This window comes from Pygoscelis adeliae, unplaced genomic scaffold, assembly GCF_000699105.1.
Source record: "Pygoscelis adeliae isolate BGI_AS28 unplaced genomic scaffold, ASM69910v1 Scaffold267, whole genome shotgun sequence".
Classification (NCBI taxonomy): Eukaryota; Metazoa; Chordata; class Aves; order Sphenisciformes; family Spheniscidae; genus Pygoscelis; species Pygoscelis adeliae.
Window position 1 is genome coordinate 4924873 of NW_008825150.1, and position 19212 is coordinate 4944084.

General features: G+C 35.0%; 1 protein-coding gene across 1 annotated transcript in view; it reads right to left on the bottom strand.

Moving 5' to 3' along the window:
* Positions 1–19212, bottom strand: part of CACNA2D1 (calcium channel, voltage-dependent, alpha 2/delta subunit 1) — a 379635-nt gene that overhangs the window by 45507 nt on the left and 314916 nt on the right. The window contains exons 13-20 of the mRNA XM_009328361.1: positions 17617–17666; positions 15930–16019; positions 12915–12983; positions 11088–11162; positions 9642–9716; positions 6014–6070; positions 1826–1897; positions 663–734 (exon numbers count right to left, since the gene is read on the bottom strand). Coding sequence (XP_009326636.1) covers positions 663–734; positions 1826–1897; positions 6014–6070; positions 9642–9716; positions 11088–11162; positions 12915–12983; positions 15930–16019; positions 17617–17666 — 560 coding nt within the window. The remainder of the gene's footprint in view (positions 1–662; positions 735–1825; positions 1898–6013; positions 6071–9641; positions 9717–11087; positions 11163–12914; positions 12984–15929; positions 16020–17616; positions 17667–19212) is intronic.

Consider the following 19212-nt stretch of genomic DNA (forward strand, 5'->3'; position numbering starts at 1 on the left):
GGCATACTCTGGCCAGAACTGCTCCTTTGGCACACCAGTCATGATTTATTCTCATTAAGGTCCTCCAGAAGTAGAGCATACATGTAAGGACCCATATAAAATTTGAGTACTTCTTCATATCTTTCTTATTAGAGAAACCGGTAGTAACCTTTATCAGGAATGAGCATTTTGGACAAGAAAATAAAGAACTCAACAAGCTGTTAAGAAAGCACAAGTACATAATATAACTGTAAGTTGAATTTGCTTATCCCAAATATTCTTCATTTATGGCATATAAATGTTATATATTTTTCTCACTACTTTCTTCCCATTCAACCACAATATAAACCACCAAACCCATCCTCACACATCTCCGCAAGCAAACGAAGAACTTTGTTTTGGGATTCATACACAGCAGTAGGCTGGGTCCATTTCCTGGTGAACAGTGTAAGACCTCATCAACAACTGCCTGATTAATGATGCACCAAAGAAACCAAGAAACAAAACAATTCTTCTTTTCATAAGTGTATAATTTCTTTTACTATAAGCCAGTAAAACTACCAAATCTAGAGGGGAAAATGATACAAACTGACATTACAAAATGAACATTTTTTCACCATTTCATAGTATTTTTCTGGTTTTGTTTGTTCCTGTAATTGTAATTGCCTGTGTTCCTATCTTACCTCATCTTGGGACTTGACCAGCGTTTCAAATGTTTTTTCTCCACTTTCTCCATCTATCATTTTTTTCCGAATCTATTGGCAAGAAAGAAAAAGGAAAAAAAAAAAAAAAGAACTAGGTGCTGCACGTAACATGAATAATCTTTTCAGTGATTCAAAGTATTTCACACACGCACAGAAAATGGTAATGTGTATGAAAGTCATAGCTCTTAAAAAAAAAAGTTAAGTTTACAATTTTCAGATTTTTCTAATTAGAAGTTGCTTTATCCAAATATATACTCAACCAGTAGAGTTATGAAGTAACAATTCTGGTATACTTTGCATAGCAAGACCATCCCATAAACCCCCTTGATGCTGGGCACTAGAGAGAGAATGAATTCTGTGTGGACGAGAATGAGTTTTCTCTAGCATTTCTCGTGCTTCCCAGCACATCTGTGTGATACTGGTAGCAGCAGTGATTCACAAAAACATTTTTATACCAGTCCAAGAGTGATTCCTCTCTGAAGCAGGAGTTTCAAAGAAACTTGAGGCAGAATTTAACAGATACCAATAGTGTCATTATGAAAGAAAATTTCAAATGAAGTGAAAAAATGTTAAAAAAATGTAAATTGTTTAAAAATCCTCCATTTTATTTCACAAAACTAACAAACTGTTTTTAAAAATTCTGATTTCTGAATGTATTACAAAATTAGTAACTGAAAAAATATACAGAGGATTTAATTTGTTGTCAACACTTAACTTTATTTCTCAGTTCTCTCTCTCGCCACAGCAATAAGCTTGCGTTAGTAAGAGGTAGGAAAATACTTTTAAAATATTTCAGGTAATATATTAATATCCTATTAAAAAGTGTTCTGTTCTGAAAAATTTTATAAGCCCCCACCCCAGCAATTGCCACTTAATGAAGAAGAATTATTCAAATAGCAATCATGGTGTCTTTCAAAATGAGAAGAATATAATGCATTGCCCTTGTCTACGTATAGTACCGGTTCTCAATTTGTTTCATTATAACTTTGTCTGTCTATAAAGTCATCATCTTGACAAATTTAAAATTGAAATTTATAGTGAAATAGATTCCCATTCAAAATGTAGAAATATTTTTTTGCTTTTCAGTTGTTATACAGTGAAATGCAAGCAGCAACAGGTACTGAGAAACCAGGTAATCTCACCTCAACTTTAATATCATTTTCCAATTCAGCATCTAGAAAATCCAGCGTAACAGGCTCCTGGGATTTAGGATTCTGAAGCAGAAGATATTGAATGATCAAATAATAAAGACAGAGTATTGTAATGTTACAAATCATTCTAATCCCTTCATTTCTAAGTAAGCTACTTAACTGGGTTTACTTACCCATCTATTTTAATCTCTTACAGCATGATGAATTACTAGTGGCCTTTTCTCATTTATTTTATTTCATTGGATAGAGAGGTTAATTGGAGAAGTGAAAATCAAATTAACACTAATGGCTAACGTCCATACACAGTCTGTCATGTATGGGGCTCATGCTGGGAAGCTGCTTCCCCTACTGCTGGTATGTCACAAGCTGTAAGGGTGGGAGAAGACGCATCAGAGGAAGCATCAGATATGAATCTCTCATTAAGTTTCCTGCCTCCAAGAAGGGAGAGGGAAATTTGGGAAAGTTTTCCAGCTGACTGGTAAGATGGGATAATTTTACTCTTTTGCAATTTTGCCAAAAGCAGACTACAAACTTGCTGTTATGAGGTGGGAATGGACTGTGACTCAAGATTCAAAGAGGCAGCAATTATAATAAAGGATTTCTTTATTATAAGAAAATAAAAATAACTTTTTTTTGTCAGCATTACAGGACTTCCCTGAGCACCTTGCAGTTTTGAATGCATTTCTCTCGACATCAGTACTGTTATCTCAATTTAAGAGATGGAAACCTGTAGCACAGAAATACTGTGACCCAGCAGCTTCAAGACCTAAGGAATGTACATGATGTCGACCCTCAACTATGGAGCACAGAGAAGTTTGGTGGTATGCATCTGCAGTAACCCTGGTCCCATAGGAGTGTGGGAAGACCATTGTAGCTCTGCTGAACTAGCTCAGACCACCCTCCAGTCTCTACTCTCTTCTCAGTTGCAGTCTGCATTTACTTGGACAGAGCCATCTTCCATATGAGTTGTTAGGAATCTGACTCTGAGACTTTTTTTTTTTTTTTGAGTAATTTTGCCTAAGCCCCACTGACTTTATATTATGTGTGGTGTAAAAATCCTCAATCCTCATCACTCAATAGTTATTTAATGCACCCACTTAATGAAGGATCTTTAGAAAAAAGTATGGGGATATATTATTTACCCATTTAAATCTGATAGTTTAGAACAGAAGATGAAAAAGGTCCAGTTTTAGTAATTTATTTTGATTGATAATAATTTGCTTTGTGTAATAGGACAGTTCATACATGAAAGGATCTCAAGGTGTAGTTTTCTCAGTAACTGAGGACTGTTTCTCCTATGATTAGCAACACAAAAATTGTCATTAGCTGATACTATTATTTCAAGACTAGTGTAAATTCTGATGACATTTTTAGAGGATTTCAGTGGTTCTGCTATACTAACTTATTTACAGGGTAGACTACAGTCCTTTCTTTCTAAACGACGATTATATTCCTTCTATCCTAACATTGTCTGGCAAAGGTACATGACAAATGTGCATGTGGCTATTCTATCAAAGAATGCAAGCATGTTTCATCATAATTTATGTATGTATTTCCAGTTCGTAGTGGAAGACAGTAATGTCCTGAATAACTGGTAAAAGAAGCCTTCATATAATAGTCTGGAGTATTGAGCTTAGCAGTAGTCTTTATTTTCAAGACTGTAATATAGAATAGTGTTAGAAGACAAAAGATTATGCCTTCATATTCTTGAGGAACAAATGTACATGTTTCTGGGTATATGGAATCATTCCTTTTCTTAGCAAGTAAGACTTACTGTCTGCTAAGAGAAAAGCCAATAAATTTATTCTCAGACAGAGAATATGCATTGGAAAGATTTCAGACAAAGATTCCGGATATTTCTTTTAAATGTCTACTGATAACTTCAAAAACATTTTTATGTTCCTATTTATATAGGATAGATAAAATTAGTAACTTTAATATAATAGCATTAACATATGCTCTCTACTAATTCAAAACAGTTTAATTATTGTTATGCAGTTGCTTTTTTCCCCCCAACAAATCCACACTCTTGAAATAAATAGCAAAAGGCTAAAATGTAAAGATAAATTAAAGAAAAAAAAAATTTTCTTACATGCAATGGATAATGAATAGCATGGTCAAACCCAAACAGCATGCATGAAGGCATTGGCATGGCAGAGGAGGGATTTGTGAAGTTCACATTCCATTCCAACACACAAAGGAACAGAGAAGAAAAGAAATGGTAAAAAAAAGAAAAACAAAAGCCATCACATCAAATCAAGGTCAATATTCATTTCAAATGATAACCTAGGCTAGCCATAGTTAAGGAGTCCCAAAGACAAAATAGTCAACTTCAACAGTCTGTCAAATTTCAAGTATACATTAACTGTTTGCTCTTGTTCTTTTTAAGACTTACATTATATCACCACACATTCTTTATAAGGTACTTATTAATGCCTTTTAATACATGAAGAAACTAAGCATGTATAGATACATTATGTGATGTGCCTGAGGCACAAAGAAATCCATTAGAAATTAGAACAGAAAATTCCTAGCCCCGTACTTTAAATGGAAAACTATTTTCCCCGCTACGTCTTTTTCCCCCAAGAATGTTTTTACCAATATTTGGGCTCCATAATTTTTCCTTCCAAGGTTGCCATTTAGTGGGGTTTATTCCAAGCCATGAAGAAACAAACTTACTGTTCAGTTTGCTCTTCTCTTTATCCAGTCATGCACGTGACATGACTAGAATAAGCACACCACCACCACATTCACCAGCACAACTTAATGAAACAAAACAGAAGTAAATCACTAGCAATGAAGCATGCAAATAAAGGGAGTGCAATCCATTTTCAGCATGACAAATAAAGGCAAAGATCTATTACTTCAATGACAAATCAAGAAGGAAACAAAGAAAGAAAGAACTGGTGCAGCAACATAAAAAAAATGTTCACTAAAATGTCATTGTCGTGTGTTTTGGGAGGTCAGTATTCTCACAAATTCTATGGAAGGCCTTCTTTGCTGAGTTGCAGGAGCCTAGTTCCTACTCATACCTTCAGTACTAATGAAGACACAGGCTGTTAGGCTTTTAAAATAAAAGATGGCAAGAAGGCAGCAAAATCCTGGGCCACAGAGGGAGACCCAGGGGCACCTGGGGTGGATGGGAGCCCAGCACTTTTACAGAGCTGCACCTCCCTGGGCAGCCAGCAGAGCCAGGCAAACCCAGCAACAGCCAAAGCATATCACAGCACGCTGAGGAGCCAGGGTTGCTCAGAAAACAGACTTTTTTTATGTTCCAGTGCTGCTTTCTCCAGTGCACAAACAAAAAATCTAGCCCAGAGGTGGTACAAACCATGTGGTTTGTACATGGTTTGTACCATGTGTGGTACAAACACAGCCACTCAAGACTCAGTGAAATCACTGACTTGAATTAGATCAGGATTTTACACCATGTTTTACTGGTGTTGTTATGCAAGCAACTGGTTTTGCATTATATATTCCCATATGTGTAAGAAATTAACATGGTATAGTGTACCTAATTTTGTTATTTTGCTACTTACATAGTTAATCTATTCCTCTAATGATTTTTAAGTTTTCATTAAGTTTTTTCTGCTCAGGGATTGTGTTACATAAATGTTTTTAATTTCCTTTTCCCTGGTCGGGTTAATGGAAGTTAATCCTCTGGAGTTGGGTTTGCTAAATCAAGAAATGTGATGTAAATAGCAGATCAAACATATGCCCTACTCTGACTTCCCCAGAAAAAAACTAAACAGTTCATTCAAATTCTGTAATGTTATACAGCATTACAGCACACACTGTACAATAAAACTTGGCAATAAAGTTGTAAGAATGATCTTCTCTTAACTTTGGGTTTCTGCAAGCAAAGCCAGCACAAGTAGTCTCTTTTTTTTTCCAGTCTTCACATTCATTTCAAAATCTGAAGAATAATTTTTACAGCACGGCTCTAATTAGCACCTATTAGTAAAGCGCCATAATTTAATGGAATGCCCTTCACTACAGCCAATAACATGTTTTCTATTATATAAACAAGGAAGGATGCAAGCTTCATGCTTTGGAAGCTGTTTGTCCAAGTAAACAGATCTCTAGTTAGATTTTTCATAGTAAGCAGGGCAGAAGCTTTCTAATTGTATTTCCAGGTCTATGCATTCTAATGCACTAATCACCTCCATCCAAAGTTACCTGTACATTGGGTCTCCTTTTTCTCAATTTAACTTTTGGTATGCCCACACCAATTTGCTGAAGTAACAAAAAAGCAATAATTTATATTTTTACACTATTAATAAACAGCCTACTTATAGAATGGAAGCCTTCCCTCAACATCTATACTCTCCAGTGCACGTTTACTGGAAGCAGAGACTAGCCCTCATTCCAATCAAGAGTTCTGAGCTCTCTGTCAGAATCACACACAGATTTTGTCTAGGGAAACAAACACCAGATAGATGAACCAGTGAAATAAGTTAACAAGAGAGCCCTCCCTCCCACATACTCTTCCAGAAAGAGAAGAATTTCACTTTTTGTTTACTGTTATATCTGCTCTTAAAACCATCTCCTCTTACATTTCTTTCAAAACCATAAACCATAAGATAAAATACTGGACCCTACTGAAGGCATCTAGAATTTTATAATTACCATTAAATGGATTTTGATCAGAATCATAATGAAAGTGGAGAAAAGGATGCTAATTTTTAGAATAGATTAAAAAATTGAATAATTTATTCTTTACAAATCTTATCTAATTAAGACTGATCTTGTTAACACATGCTCAATGCACTCATTTCAGTGACTATATTTATTTGGTGGGATATCCACCTGTTCTCTCCCAGGACAATGGGAAAAATACATGCACATACGCACAGACACACAAAGAAAATTGGCAGAAAAACATAAAATTAAGCATTTGTTTAAAAATGTAATATAACTAACTACACAAACTTGAAAAATGGTATTTTAAGCAGTTTAAAACTATATTAAACAGAAAGTTAAAAAAAAATTTCCTGTGTTATGCTTTGATGTCGTTTTCATGTGCAAATAAGAACATTATGGGAAAGTTCTCAATGATTTTAATATACTTTTGAACCTGCCTTTTGTTAAATTTTCTCAGTTGTGCAAACGACTTTACAAGTTCTAAATTTCTAGGGGCTTCTTTTTGTGAGATGATACTGCAAGACAATTTCTCAAAATATTAATTGTGTTGAACCAGTTGTGATTTGAGGTAACAGATTTTCAGAAGGAAAGCAGAAGACATTCAGAAGAAGGGACCGCTGGAAGTTTAATACATCCTCACCTCTTCAAAGGTAAAGACGTAGTTATGTTTTAGTTTACATCTATTGAAAAATTGCTGGCAAAGAGGGTTAAGATGTTGTTTGTTAATAAGTTAACGGCTACCAGGAGGTTCAACTAAAATTAATGACATGTTAGAGGAGGTCCATGAGTTCTAAATACATCTGTCTTTGTAGTGTACCTTAGTTTTAAAACGTAGTTCTTGTATCAGTCTGAATAGCATGCACCACCCCAAACAAACTGGGAGTGAAAAAGTCTAGTCTGTGTAACTGTTAATAACAACAATAACAATAATAATAATAGTGCATATGCTTAATATTACATTTAGACATTATTCTACAACATAAAACATGTAACATAAAATACTCTTTTTTAAACATAAATCAAACATTTGAGTAGTATGTGAAAGCATCTTTCATGAGAATACTGCATTGCTTCATTTTATGTTCCTTCTGTTAACAAAAAGATATGATTGCATATAAGGAATAGGTGAATAGACCACTCGCCATCATCTGCATTTCTAGTAATCTCTAATGAAGAAAAGATTTGGTCAGTAATGATGTATATATTTGTCTCAGAATAATTCACCAAGCAAAATCATCAAATCAAAACTTTCATTTTTTAACACATGAAAAACTAATGCATATATCCAGAAACTGAAGTCCTTCTAAATTATGAACACTGCATAAAACCTTCTTTTCCTTTTTTTTTTCTTTTATTTTTAAAAGGGTCCTTTCAAAATAAATCAAAAGGGATATTTCATCAATAGTTAAGATCAAGTTATTCTTTCTCTTCTTCAGAAGCATTTTTTTTCTTTCTTCTTTTGTTACACACTTGGCAAAAGATTTCAAACCTATTCATTACTTCACCAGGAAATTAATTCAAATAGTCACAATGCTGTCTTCCCCCAGCTTCAGAATTAAATGAATCACTAAAATTTGTAGATGAATTCTTTATTTCTTTTTCTGTCTTTGACAGTTAAAGACAGTGAAGTAGTGAAAAGGGGGTCTGTTATCCCTCTTGTACCTATGATGGGACTTTTTGGTGAAGAAGCAAGAAAGGACAGTCGCACAGCCAAGAGGTCAAGGACTTCCTGCTATTCTGCCACAGGAACATGGCTGGGAGGAATAAAGTGATGGATATGCATCCAATGTACAAAAAACCAGTATTGCCATGCCTAAAGGCAGCAAATACAGGCTTCCATTACTTAAGAAGTTTCTCTGAAGTGTACTAAGTGCTAAAAATTAACTTTAGGAGTAGGGTGCCACTAAAGTTTAAAAGCCTCACTAGCCTTATTTGCTTGTGTATTGACAGCTTGCATTTATCTTGGCCGTATATTGCTTAAACCACCTTAATGAGAAATTTTAATATTGACAACTGAACTATACGGATATATTGTTTGATCTTCAATATGTATAGTGATTCATTATTATTTCTAACTTTTTATCTGTAAATACTCCATACATTTCTCTCAATCTGGAGTGATTTTTTAATTATTTTTAGTTAATAAAATGTTAACTTTGTCTTTTATATAATGCTGCATTTGTGCACTATGAACTCATGAGACAAAATTCGCTGAAAGTATGTTTCTAATGTAATTAAAATACAAACGTTTTCAAATATTCCACTAAATAGAAGATTGTTTGACATGGAGAAACCCTTCACTAAAACAAAGATTAAAGTTCTGATTTCAGAAAAAAAATCATCCATTCATGTTGTAGTATCTCATGAAGGCCAGGGAGGCAACTTACTTAAGAAGATACATGTAATGTAGGAGTCCCCACAGGGTCAGGACTACAGTTAATGGATATAAAGCCAGACTGAAATATTGGGTTTAAATTTTCCTGAAATTTGAGGAAAGTTGTGTCTGAATCAGATTTAGATAAAGATTTCCTCCTTAAAGATGAAAGACCTTTCTCAAGTTGAACTACTAAAAAAATCTAGCATTCTGGGAAAGAGCGCTCAGCTAGATCCATCCCAACTCTGCAGCTCAGGTTTCAGCTCTGGTAAACAGAAAATAAGCAAATAAACAAATACAAAAATACAAGAAAAATACATTGTGTTTGCCCCCAATTTCTGTGGTTTTGCAAGTATGGAAGTTTCAATTTCTGAAATGAGAAAGCATCACAAAATAAACATGTGCCCTAGTAAACTCCTCAGAGTTTGCTTTGAGAGCATCTTGTAACACACTACAAGCTCTTCACAATGATATTACAGCTACCGCTAGTGGTTTTCATATTAATAGGTATACTAAAACACTTATTTCACATACAAAAATGTGTGTGTAAAATATACATCTTTTTTATTTTATTGATAACTAAATTCAATACAAGGCAATACCAGTCTTTGTGCTGACTAAAGCAAATTGGGATGAAGCCATACATGCACCACAGATTTTCCTGACGCCCCCACAACTGAGAAATCTTTACTATTGCTCTCTGGCACTTTCAGCAGATCTTAAGACGTTTCTGTTATTTCTGACAATGTCCCCTTATTACAGAGAAATAAATTAGAAGGTTTTTCATACCTTTGGTTGGAGATTTGGATGAAGTAGCACATACCCATTAGGATCAATTGCAAAATAGTATCCGTTTGGACAAAGCTGAAAGAAAGAAATGAAGTTTAGCATTATAAGGTTTTAAGTAATAAAGAAAGATTAATTAATGGTTTTCAAGCAATGGTCATATTAAGGAAAACACATTGCCTCAGGCATGATGAAATATGTGAGATATTAACATACAGAAGATAATTACTTAATATTTACTCTTTTAGAATCACAAACTTGGAGAATAATTTAGGCTGATGGGACCACTGGAGGTCACCTGACACAACCCTTCACTGAAAGCAGAGCTAACTTCAAAATAAGTCCAACTTCAAAGTTGGACCAAGTTTCAAAGGGTCTTTGAATACCTCCAATGGCAATTGCACAAGCTCTCTGGGCAACCTGCTCCAATGTTTAACCACCCTCACAATGATTTTTTTTTTCCTTACTTCCAGTTGGAATTTCCATTGCCACAACAATGACGATTGCCTCTTGTCTTTTGCTATAAGACTTCAAGAAATGTCAAGGTTCATCTCTGTAACTCCCATTAGGTAACCCATTAGGTTTCTTCTTCAGTCTGAACAAACCCAACTCTTTTACCTTCTCCTCGTATGCCATGTACTCCAGCCCCTTGGCCAACTTAGTGGCTCTGCACTGGACTCTGTCCAGCATCCCAGTGTATTTCTTGTACCGAGAAGATCAAACTTGGACACAGTGCTCCTGGTGCAGGTGTTCACTGCACAGCTGGCCTTCTTTACTGCAAGGGCACACTGCTAACTTATGTTCAGCTTGTCCTCCACCATGACCCCCAGACCCTTTCCTGCCTTTTGAGGCATTCCGTCCCAGCCTGTACTGTGGCATGGGATTATTTCATTCTAGATGCAGGACTTTGCATTTGCCTTCCGTCAAATTCGTGATGTTCCTTTGCTTCCTCAGTTGTTGTTTTCCACAGTACTAGTTATTTTCTTAGAAATTCCCCAGTTAGATGTCTAAATATATAAATCAATCATACTGAGTAGGGTACAGACAGACAAGTATATTAAAGAACTTTTCTATAAAGAACTGTCCTATATAAATGCTAAGTATTATTATTAGCTAAGTTGATTGTGTACTCTACACTGTGATAAGAACCAAACACTCAACTAAAGAGCAGTGCCTTAAGCTACAGGAAAATAATTGCTTGGAATATATCCCCCAATGTAAAAGTTGTCCATCAAGATGCATCTGTAAAAGCCAATTCACACAGAAGCACATATATGGCTGGAGAAAAAAACATCAGAAAATCTACAACAATAGAAAAGCATATATGAAAAGAAGCCTGCTGGTATTTTGACTCGCATCCAGTCATTGCTGTATGATTTATGAAAGAGCATGCAAAGAAATAATACATAAATCATACATGAAGTGATACCACCAACGCAAGCAACTTACCGTAAATCGGGGTGTCAGTTTTTTTATGTCCTCCAAAGAGACATCAACCCCCATTACTCCAAGAATCAGCTGATTCTGGCAAGATTCCAAAATGTTAGAATAAGTTTGGCATATTTACAATGCAAAATAACTGCAACAGTCAGTGAATTTTGATTTTGCCTTCATCTCGTTTGACAAATACTACTTGAAAAGTTGCCTATTTACTTATGTAACTATTCTAAACATTTTAAATAATATCCAAGTGATTTAAAATAACATTCTATACATTCAGAATTTAGTATAGAACATGGAAACTGTTTATGAAGAAGAATATGGATGCTTTCCTGGATGAATAAATGATAAACATAAGAACAAAACAGGTGAAAGCAAAAGTGATGCATTAATATTGCCAATGACGTAGATACTAAATTACTAGCACCAATACAGAGCTACTATTGCACACTTAGGTTAGGCAATTGATAACTGAGACCCCAAAACAACTAACGTCTTTTGGCTATGGTATAATGATGAATAAAAAAAAAAAAACCACAAACAACAAACCCCCAAAAACCAGTGACTATATCAATCATCAGCATTTGAAATCAGGCACCACATTTACTTTACTTGTAATTTGTTTTCCTACTACAGAAAAGGGTGGCAGTCATTTACATAGTAGCACCTGAATCCCTTCTCCCTATTAAATAAATTTGGAGTATGTATTGGAAGATGCATCTTGCAGTGTTTAACCTAAAATTCAGGTAGAGACCTAAGTCGAGCAGATTCAAGTTTTCCTCTTGTTCCATCCAGATCCTCTGTACTAGACCACGGCTGTTTTACTTCTCAGAAAGACATACTTTGATAATCAGTAGTCTCTCACTTTACAACTGGACTCAGTGAATTCCAGGCATTATCTTGTAGATAAGATTATAAAATCTTTTGTTTTGTTTTTAAAGGGAAACTAAGAGAACTATTCTGAAAGTAAATAAAAGATAGTGATCAAATTCATATTTATTCATTCTGAGTCTATTTAATATCTGAGAAACTGAATCAAAGAATATCTTGGCTAAACTTCTGTATATTTTGACCTGAATGAACATGAGTATCACACCAAATGTACAGTATTTTACCACATCTTGTAAAGCATATTATAGGTCTGATTTTAAAAAAGCAGCATTTTGATTTTGCAAAAAGGACATAAATTGATTCCTTATCAGACTGTAATAGGGATGGAGAATTGTATTTATTTAATACTTAGATTTTAATCTAAGTACACAGTGGGATTTGATGAATAATAGCAGTGTATTTGCCTTATCTACTGTCTTCATGACTTTGAGAATATTTCATAGAGTCATAGAATCATAGAGTAATTTGGGTTGGAAGGGACCTCTAAAGGTCATCTAGTCCAACCCCCAAAGTGCTATTTTCTATTATCATTACAAACAATTAAATTAAAGTCTGTACATCATTGCCTTTTACCCTGAAATGTCATAGCTTCACAGACTTGTTATAAATATATCTGCGCTTCCTTTCTTGGCGAGGTCTGAATAATATCATCATATACTTCCCATCTGTTGAGCACTTAAAGCATTCCCATTGCCACCAGATCACAGAGATAGATCAAGGAATGTCATACCCTGAAACTCAGAACTACAAAAAGGGTGATCTGCATTTTCTTGTTCCCAGGAGGTTATCAGGCAACTAGAGATGACCCCTTTTTTTCTGATGTACAAGACAATTAAACTGTAGAAAGCTCTATGGAAATACACATTTTTCAAGGAGTTTAGCATTAAATTTAATTCAAATAACTGATATTTTTCTTTTCTTTTTTTGTTTTAAGCAAGAGCTTACTATTTTCCCATTTTGTTCCTTTGTTAGATTGAAGACAGGTAGAGTTCCTGTAATCACAAGGCCCAGCTCCTAGGAAACAATCACATACAGAGGGGAGAAAAAGACTTTTTAGTTAAATAACAAATATTGAACTATAACATATTAGAACAGTCCAGGGATTACTGTAGCTAAACACTAGATTAGAGTACTGACTTTTAGTTTATAGAAAAAAAAAAAAATTCATTGATTTCATGCATAGAAAGTTAAAATTACATTTTTTGTGTCCATGTGTTAGTGAGAATAATAAATTACTTTTTAAAAAAAGATGGTGTGCAACAATTTATGTTATAATGGTTTAATAAAAACTAAATGTTATGAAAACATGTTTACAGCTACAGTTCCCACTATATAAAAGCTCTAGATAGTAGGGGGAAAAAAAAAAAAGAAAAAAAGGAGAAAGACAAACCAAACTTAAAGATAGCAAATAGGTAGGCAACAAATACATACAGGCAAAATCAACAGAAAAATCCAACAGGTAATACTACTACTATTCATATCATCACTACTTTTCAATGGCTTGCAATAATGCCCATCATCAGTTCTGCAAAATCACATAGTCCCTTCTGGTACTGAGGGCAGATATAAGAAATTTGTTTTTTCCTTTATTAACAGTCACAACTCATACTGAAAATAGGATCCAGAAAGCCATACGTTTAGATAGCCTGAAAAGATTTGTTTTCCATCCTAAATTGTCCACAGGCAGATTTCTACCTTTTTTTGTCCTAATGTTTGTTTTTAATTTCAAATTTTCCCCCCTCACTGATGCTTACTCCTTCCATGTATTTTAGTGAGGAACTTCCAAAACAAACCATATCACTTCTCTGCCTTTGTTTCATTAGGAAAAAATAAGATGAAGTACTTTATTAATCCACTCTGATGAAATCAGTTCTCCATTTGCCCAGTCTAGTAGCACCTTTTTGAATTTTAAACCATCATTCATGAACTTAAGTTTGCATATAAAATGAAAAGTGATGAGATCAGAGTTAGTAATGTTACAACAAGCAAGGTGAAGAGAAGGACAAGTAGACTTTTTAGGGGAATAAGAGAAGCAAGAAATGGAGATGAATCAGAAGAAAAGAGAGAGGAGGATATTTTTTAGAAGTAGCATTGAAGAGGAGTATGTATGGGCGATAACACCCTCTCCCCCCAAAAAAATGTACAGTGAGAGAGGACAATAATTGTGAATAAATTACGACTAACTGGTAAGCCTAAAAGTATCTGAAAATTCTGGGATTATCTTGCAGAAAGTGAGGCCAGAGCAACACTGTAACAGAATCTGAAGGAACAGGGCAAGAAAAGAGGTGTGAATTGCCACAAATACATCAAATTATTAAAGACAGTCTTGAAAGACAGCATCAAATGAAAGTACCTCTTTAGGATTTCATAACCTGAACTTAAGCTCTATTCAAATGTGGCCTCATGTAATACACTTTGCATTATTTTAGCCTCAGCCCCAAAACAGCTGCTGGACACTAAGAGAAAAAGGATAGGACGAAGTCGAGTGAGGCACAAGCAGGAGAAGGGCAAGCCCTACAGGAAGGAATTGCTTTCGGGAATTTAAGATAAAGAACCAGTGCAACAAGCTAGTCCCAATCCCTGCTAAAACCAAGAATCACGAAAAGGCTCCAGAGTGGATTAGATACACCTGTGCCTTTATGCTCTCATCTGTGATGAGAAAGTCCACAAATTCCAGCCTTTACCTCAACAGTTTAGCTTGGGTTGGTCTTCACTTAATAAATATATTAGTAAAAAGAACATGCCCTACTTTTTATAAATATATATGTATGCACACACACAAATATATATGTTTATACACACACATCATTATCTATACCCAAACACACATGCAAAACACATGAATGCAGAAAAGTTTGAAGGAAAGACTGAATGAACCCACTGAAAATATAAAGCAACACAACAGAAGTCTGCAGGTATCACTCATTTTACTTCATTAAACAGATCTCTTTCTATCCCCAGTTATAAATTTAGCTTTGGCTTTACAACAGGATATGTACAGAACATATGAACTTTCGTCCTAACATCCTTTATGTTTCCAGTAAGTACCTCAACAGTAACCAAGAAAACATGGTTAATGAACTTCTGGCCATTGAAATTCCAAAGAAAAACTGGTTCCTTTGTGTCACGCTCAGTTCTATGATGAGTTGATAAAAACTTTACAGTAATGCTGACTGACGGGAAAAAGTGGATTTTGACATGACATTAGATGACCATGTGAACTTGGATAAATACATGATTCCAGATGACCATTTTGCAGTAATTTTTGCCTAGTTAGAGTTACTCAGAAGAAGGTTATCTAGAGCAACAGATTGGATTGCAGCTAATAATACTTTGCATTTCGTAGTTTCCTGAATATGTTTGTTTTACAAGACCGAAGTGATAAATTCAGCAGTAAGGAAAGCATTTCATATATCTTTTCGTTTATTTCCCCATTATATACACTGTCCAATTAAAGAAATCATTACCTTGAGCAAGCAAGTAATTACAACCACCATGATAGTTTAGAGACCCAACTTCAAAATCTGTGCAAATACCCAATAACATTGACAGGTTTCATTCTGCCTGGAATGCTTTAAAAAAAAATAACTCCATACCAGTAACGTAACAGATGACCTCTACTGCAGCATAGGTACAACACTGGAAAACTATTTTCTGCTTTTTTTCTTTTGTTAATTTGAGGACAACAATGACCTACACTTAAAGATCACTGTGTAGGAGAAATTGCTTTTCTCTGTTAAAGGTCAGGACACTTAGGAGGATACTAGGTGCAAGTAAGGACCAACATGTTAGAAATAGCTGTTCAGAAAATTGCTCTATTGATGTGTACAGATGCTGGAAATGCGAGAATATTATGTTTGGAACTGTAGGAAACTGAGTCCTCAGGACTGTGGAAAATGGACCCTATAGTTGCTGATTTGATAAGATTCTTACTTTACTAGAGATAAATACAGATCATACCAGAGCATCCAGATAGACATTTGTCCATTGGACTTGTTTGGCTTTCTCTCCAGCTAAAACCATTGGTCTTCCCAAAACATCCAGATATTCCTGCCAAAAAAGTGTAATAAACTCATCAGAAGGCAGTTATTAAACCAAGTCCAGAAACAGCATAAAAAATAAGCAATAATGAAATAAAAACACGTAAAAAAAAAAAAAGTCAAAATTCAGTACTAATACAGGAGTAGTATTTAATTATGTCTTTAAAATTATACTACCCAACAATTCAGTCTTCAGTTTGCAGTATTCACTGCCAAGGCAATTCCTGTATTTCAGTCTCAGTCACATGGACCTTACACATCCATAACCACTGCTCTCTTTCCACAAATGAGAATTACAACTATTTCTGTTCCAAAATTAATTACAAGCAGATTGCAGAACCTTCAACCCAGAAGATAGAGTGGGCGATGGAGGGTGAGTGGTGCAGCAGCTGGGCATGTTAAGCTCCTACAGCAAGAACTTGCGTAACTTCTATTGAAACAAAAAATTCAGAGTTTTAAAACCTAATAGTCCCTGCCTTCCTTCAGTCATGGAGCATGGCTAAAGCTGGTGATCTTAAAGGATGTCAGACTTCTGGTCTGGTTTGGGAGTGGATGACATCAAACTTGTTTCAGTCTTCAACCTTTTCTATTTGTCTGATCATATTAGGGATATTTCTTGCCAGACACTATCTGGAAGAGTTTAACAGAATCAAAGGACTCTTATTCAAGCCAAAAAAAGGACTTATTTTCTGCCAAAAAAATGTCATGCCTGGCCTTGGAAGGACAAAGAACTGCCATGATATTCCTCTGCTTTTCTGGACATGTGAATACATGGGCTTTCAGGCAACTGAAAAGAATATCTGTTCATCTGCACTGTCAGTTTGGATCACACCATATAATTCCAGGGTCCTGTGCCCTTAATTATCTACACGCATGGCTGCTAAAACTGTCCTGAATCCTTTTTGAAGGAAAAAAGCTGTGTCTCTCCCAGACTGGTTGGATCAATCCAGGAACCTCTGCTATAAGCAGGATTGTACCAGGTCACTGTTTCTGCCCAGCTGAGTTCAGATAATCTAGCAGGGCTACGCCCTCACAGACATCCACAGCCTTCTCCATGTAATACAAACCCTCAGGATTATGCTGAAAGTATGGCAGGAGCCAGACTATTAATGTCTAGACATGTTATAAAAATGTACTGCTTTTATAGAACTTTATTAAAAAATTGTTGCCGTGTCTCAGGATCAAAGAGGGACCATGTAAGGCCAGGAGGAAAACTGAACCCAAAACATAATCATTGTGCAGAGAAGGTCTGCAGGATGCAGATCACTTCAAACGCTATGTTGTGTGCACATGGTCAGACTGCTTTAGAGGATGCTAGCATGACTAGTATGCATGCAAGCTGCTGTGGGCCAGCTGGCCAGGGAAGCAGGGATGACATTGTAAATTGGCTCACTGAAACTACTAAAAAGAAATAAATAAATTAGGATACTTTAACAGAATAATACCTCATATGTAAAAGAAAGCCTTAATTTTTTTCTCTGTTCTTAATGTAGTGTATCTTAAAATTTAATTGATTCAAACAGAGGTGAAATGCAACATATTTAAGAACAGAAATTACTCTACTTGTTTGTGTTACAACTGTATCTGCATATGGTCAACACACTTACCTGGGTGTTTATTCTTATGGCTCCAATGGATGGAATTTCATAATAATAACCTAAAATTTGGAACAGAAATAATGCCATCTTACCATAACATATTGCTAGTCTCTTAATCGTGAGGAATTTCATTTAGCTTGTAATTTCTAATTTAATTTTTGTAGAAATTATCATGTATGAATAGAATACTTTTTTAGTAGATGCAACCACAACACGTGGCCACATGTGATGGGTCACCATGCCATATAGGCCAAGCTAGTTACCCTTAAGCATTGAGAGTGTATATAACGTGTTTATTTTGTCTGTTGTTTTTAAAGCTGAGATAACGTACTGAATTTGTACTCCTGAATTCCCAGTTACTCTGATATGCAGGTATATGTAATGGTCATTTTAATACATTGTGACAGCAACATAATTATATGCTGAATGCATAAAGGAATGCGAGTATAGCTACAGTCTGTCGTGACAGTGAAGTTCATAGCAGAAAAATGTAAGGCGCTCTGTGGAAGGGATGAAAAAATCAAACTGGTATTTCTTCTAACTAAACATCAGAAATGTCTTTATTCATCATTGATTATATCACTTATTTGTTTGCATTAAAAATATTGCCCATATGTAACAATAAGACTGAAAAGACAGGCACTGAGATCCAGTTTCAGACCAAGTAAGTTGTAAGTCAAATTGGAAGGAAGTGGGGAGGACTGGAGAGGTAAGAGTACTGAGGTTAGTCACTTACTTTGCCGTAAGCAATGTGACTTGATAATAAATTATAACTGTTAATTAAGGAAAAATTAAATAAAACTTTGCTGCTTTGGATATGCAAACAAATAATCACATCAATTTTGGACAGAAGATTATGATCATTTTGCCTTGATAATAAGATGACATAGGTGGTTATGCTTTAAACCAGCTGGTCCTCATTTGTTTTGAAACAGCAGAGTTCATATGCACACAGTATTTTGAGATACGAAGACGTTAGTTAAAAAATCCATGTTCAAAAAAAACAAATGTTGATTTTCTGTAATTATCCGACAATACAATCTGCTCTTCATGAAGTTGTACTATCTTCTACATAACTTGCCAGCACGCTGAGGGATTCATGAGGCTATGATATGTATGCTATTCATACAGGCTATGGATTCTTCTATATCACTATTTTTTTCTGTATCTATCATTCTCTTTCTCTTATTTTTGGTTTATGTTATTCTTATGCCTGAGAATCTTATCTTATCCTCCTTCCCTGGCAGTCTTAATTTTCAAGACCCTTTGTAATCTATCCCACCTCTTGCTTCTTACTGATTTGTAAAATACTTTCACATTTTTAGTCAGGCCTGGAAATGGCTCTATTTAAAATATTAAACAATATTGTTTGATAATTTGTCTATTTTCTATTTATCTGTATTTATCTCTTATCTCTTGTTCCACAATTATACTGTAAGGTATTTGAGACACCTCTTTCCCACACTCTTTTTAAATGTCTCTGACCACAATTTTTCATACAGAAATTTTAGGAGAAAGCATTTTACTTCCTTACTTTCACCTTTTTTACTTCTTTTTTTCCTACATAAAGAAATCAGGATAAAAATAAACAATGTAAGATGCTGT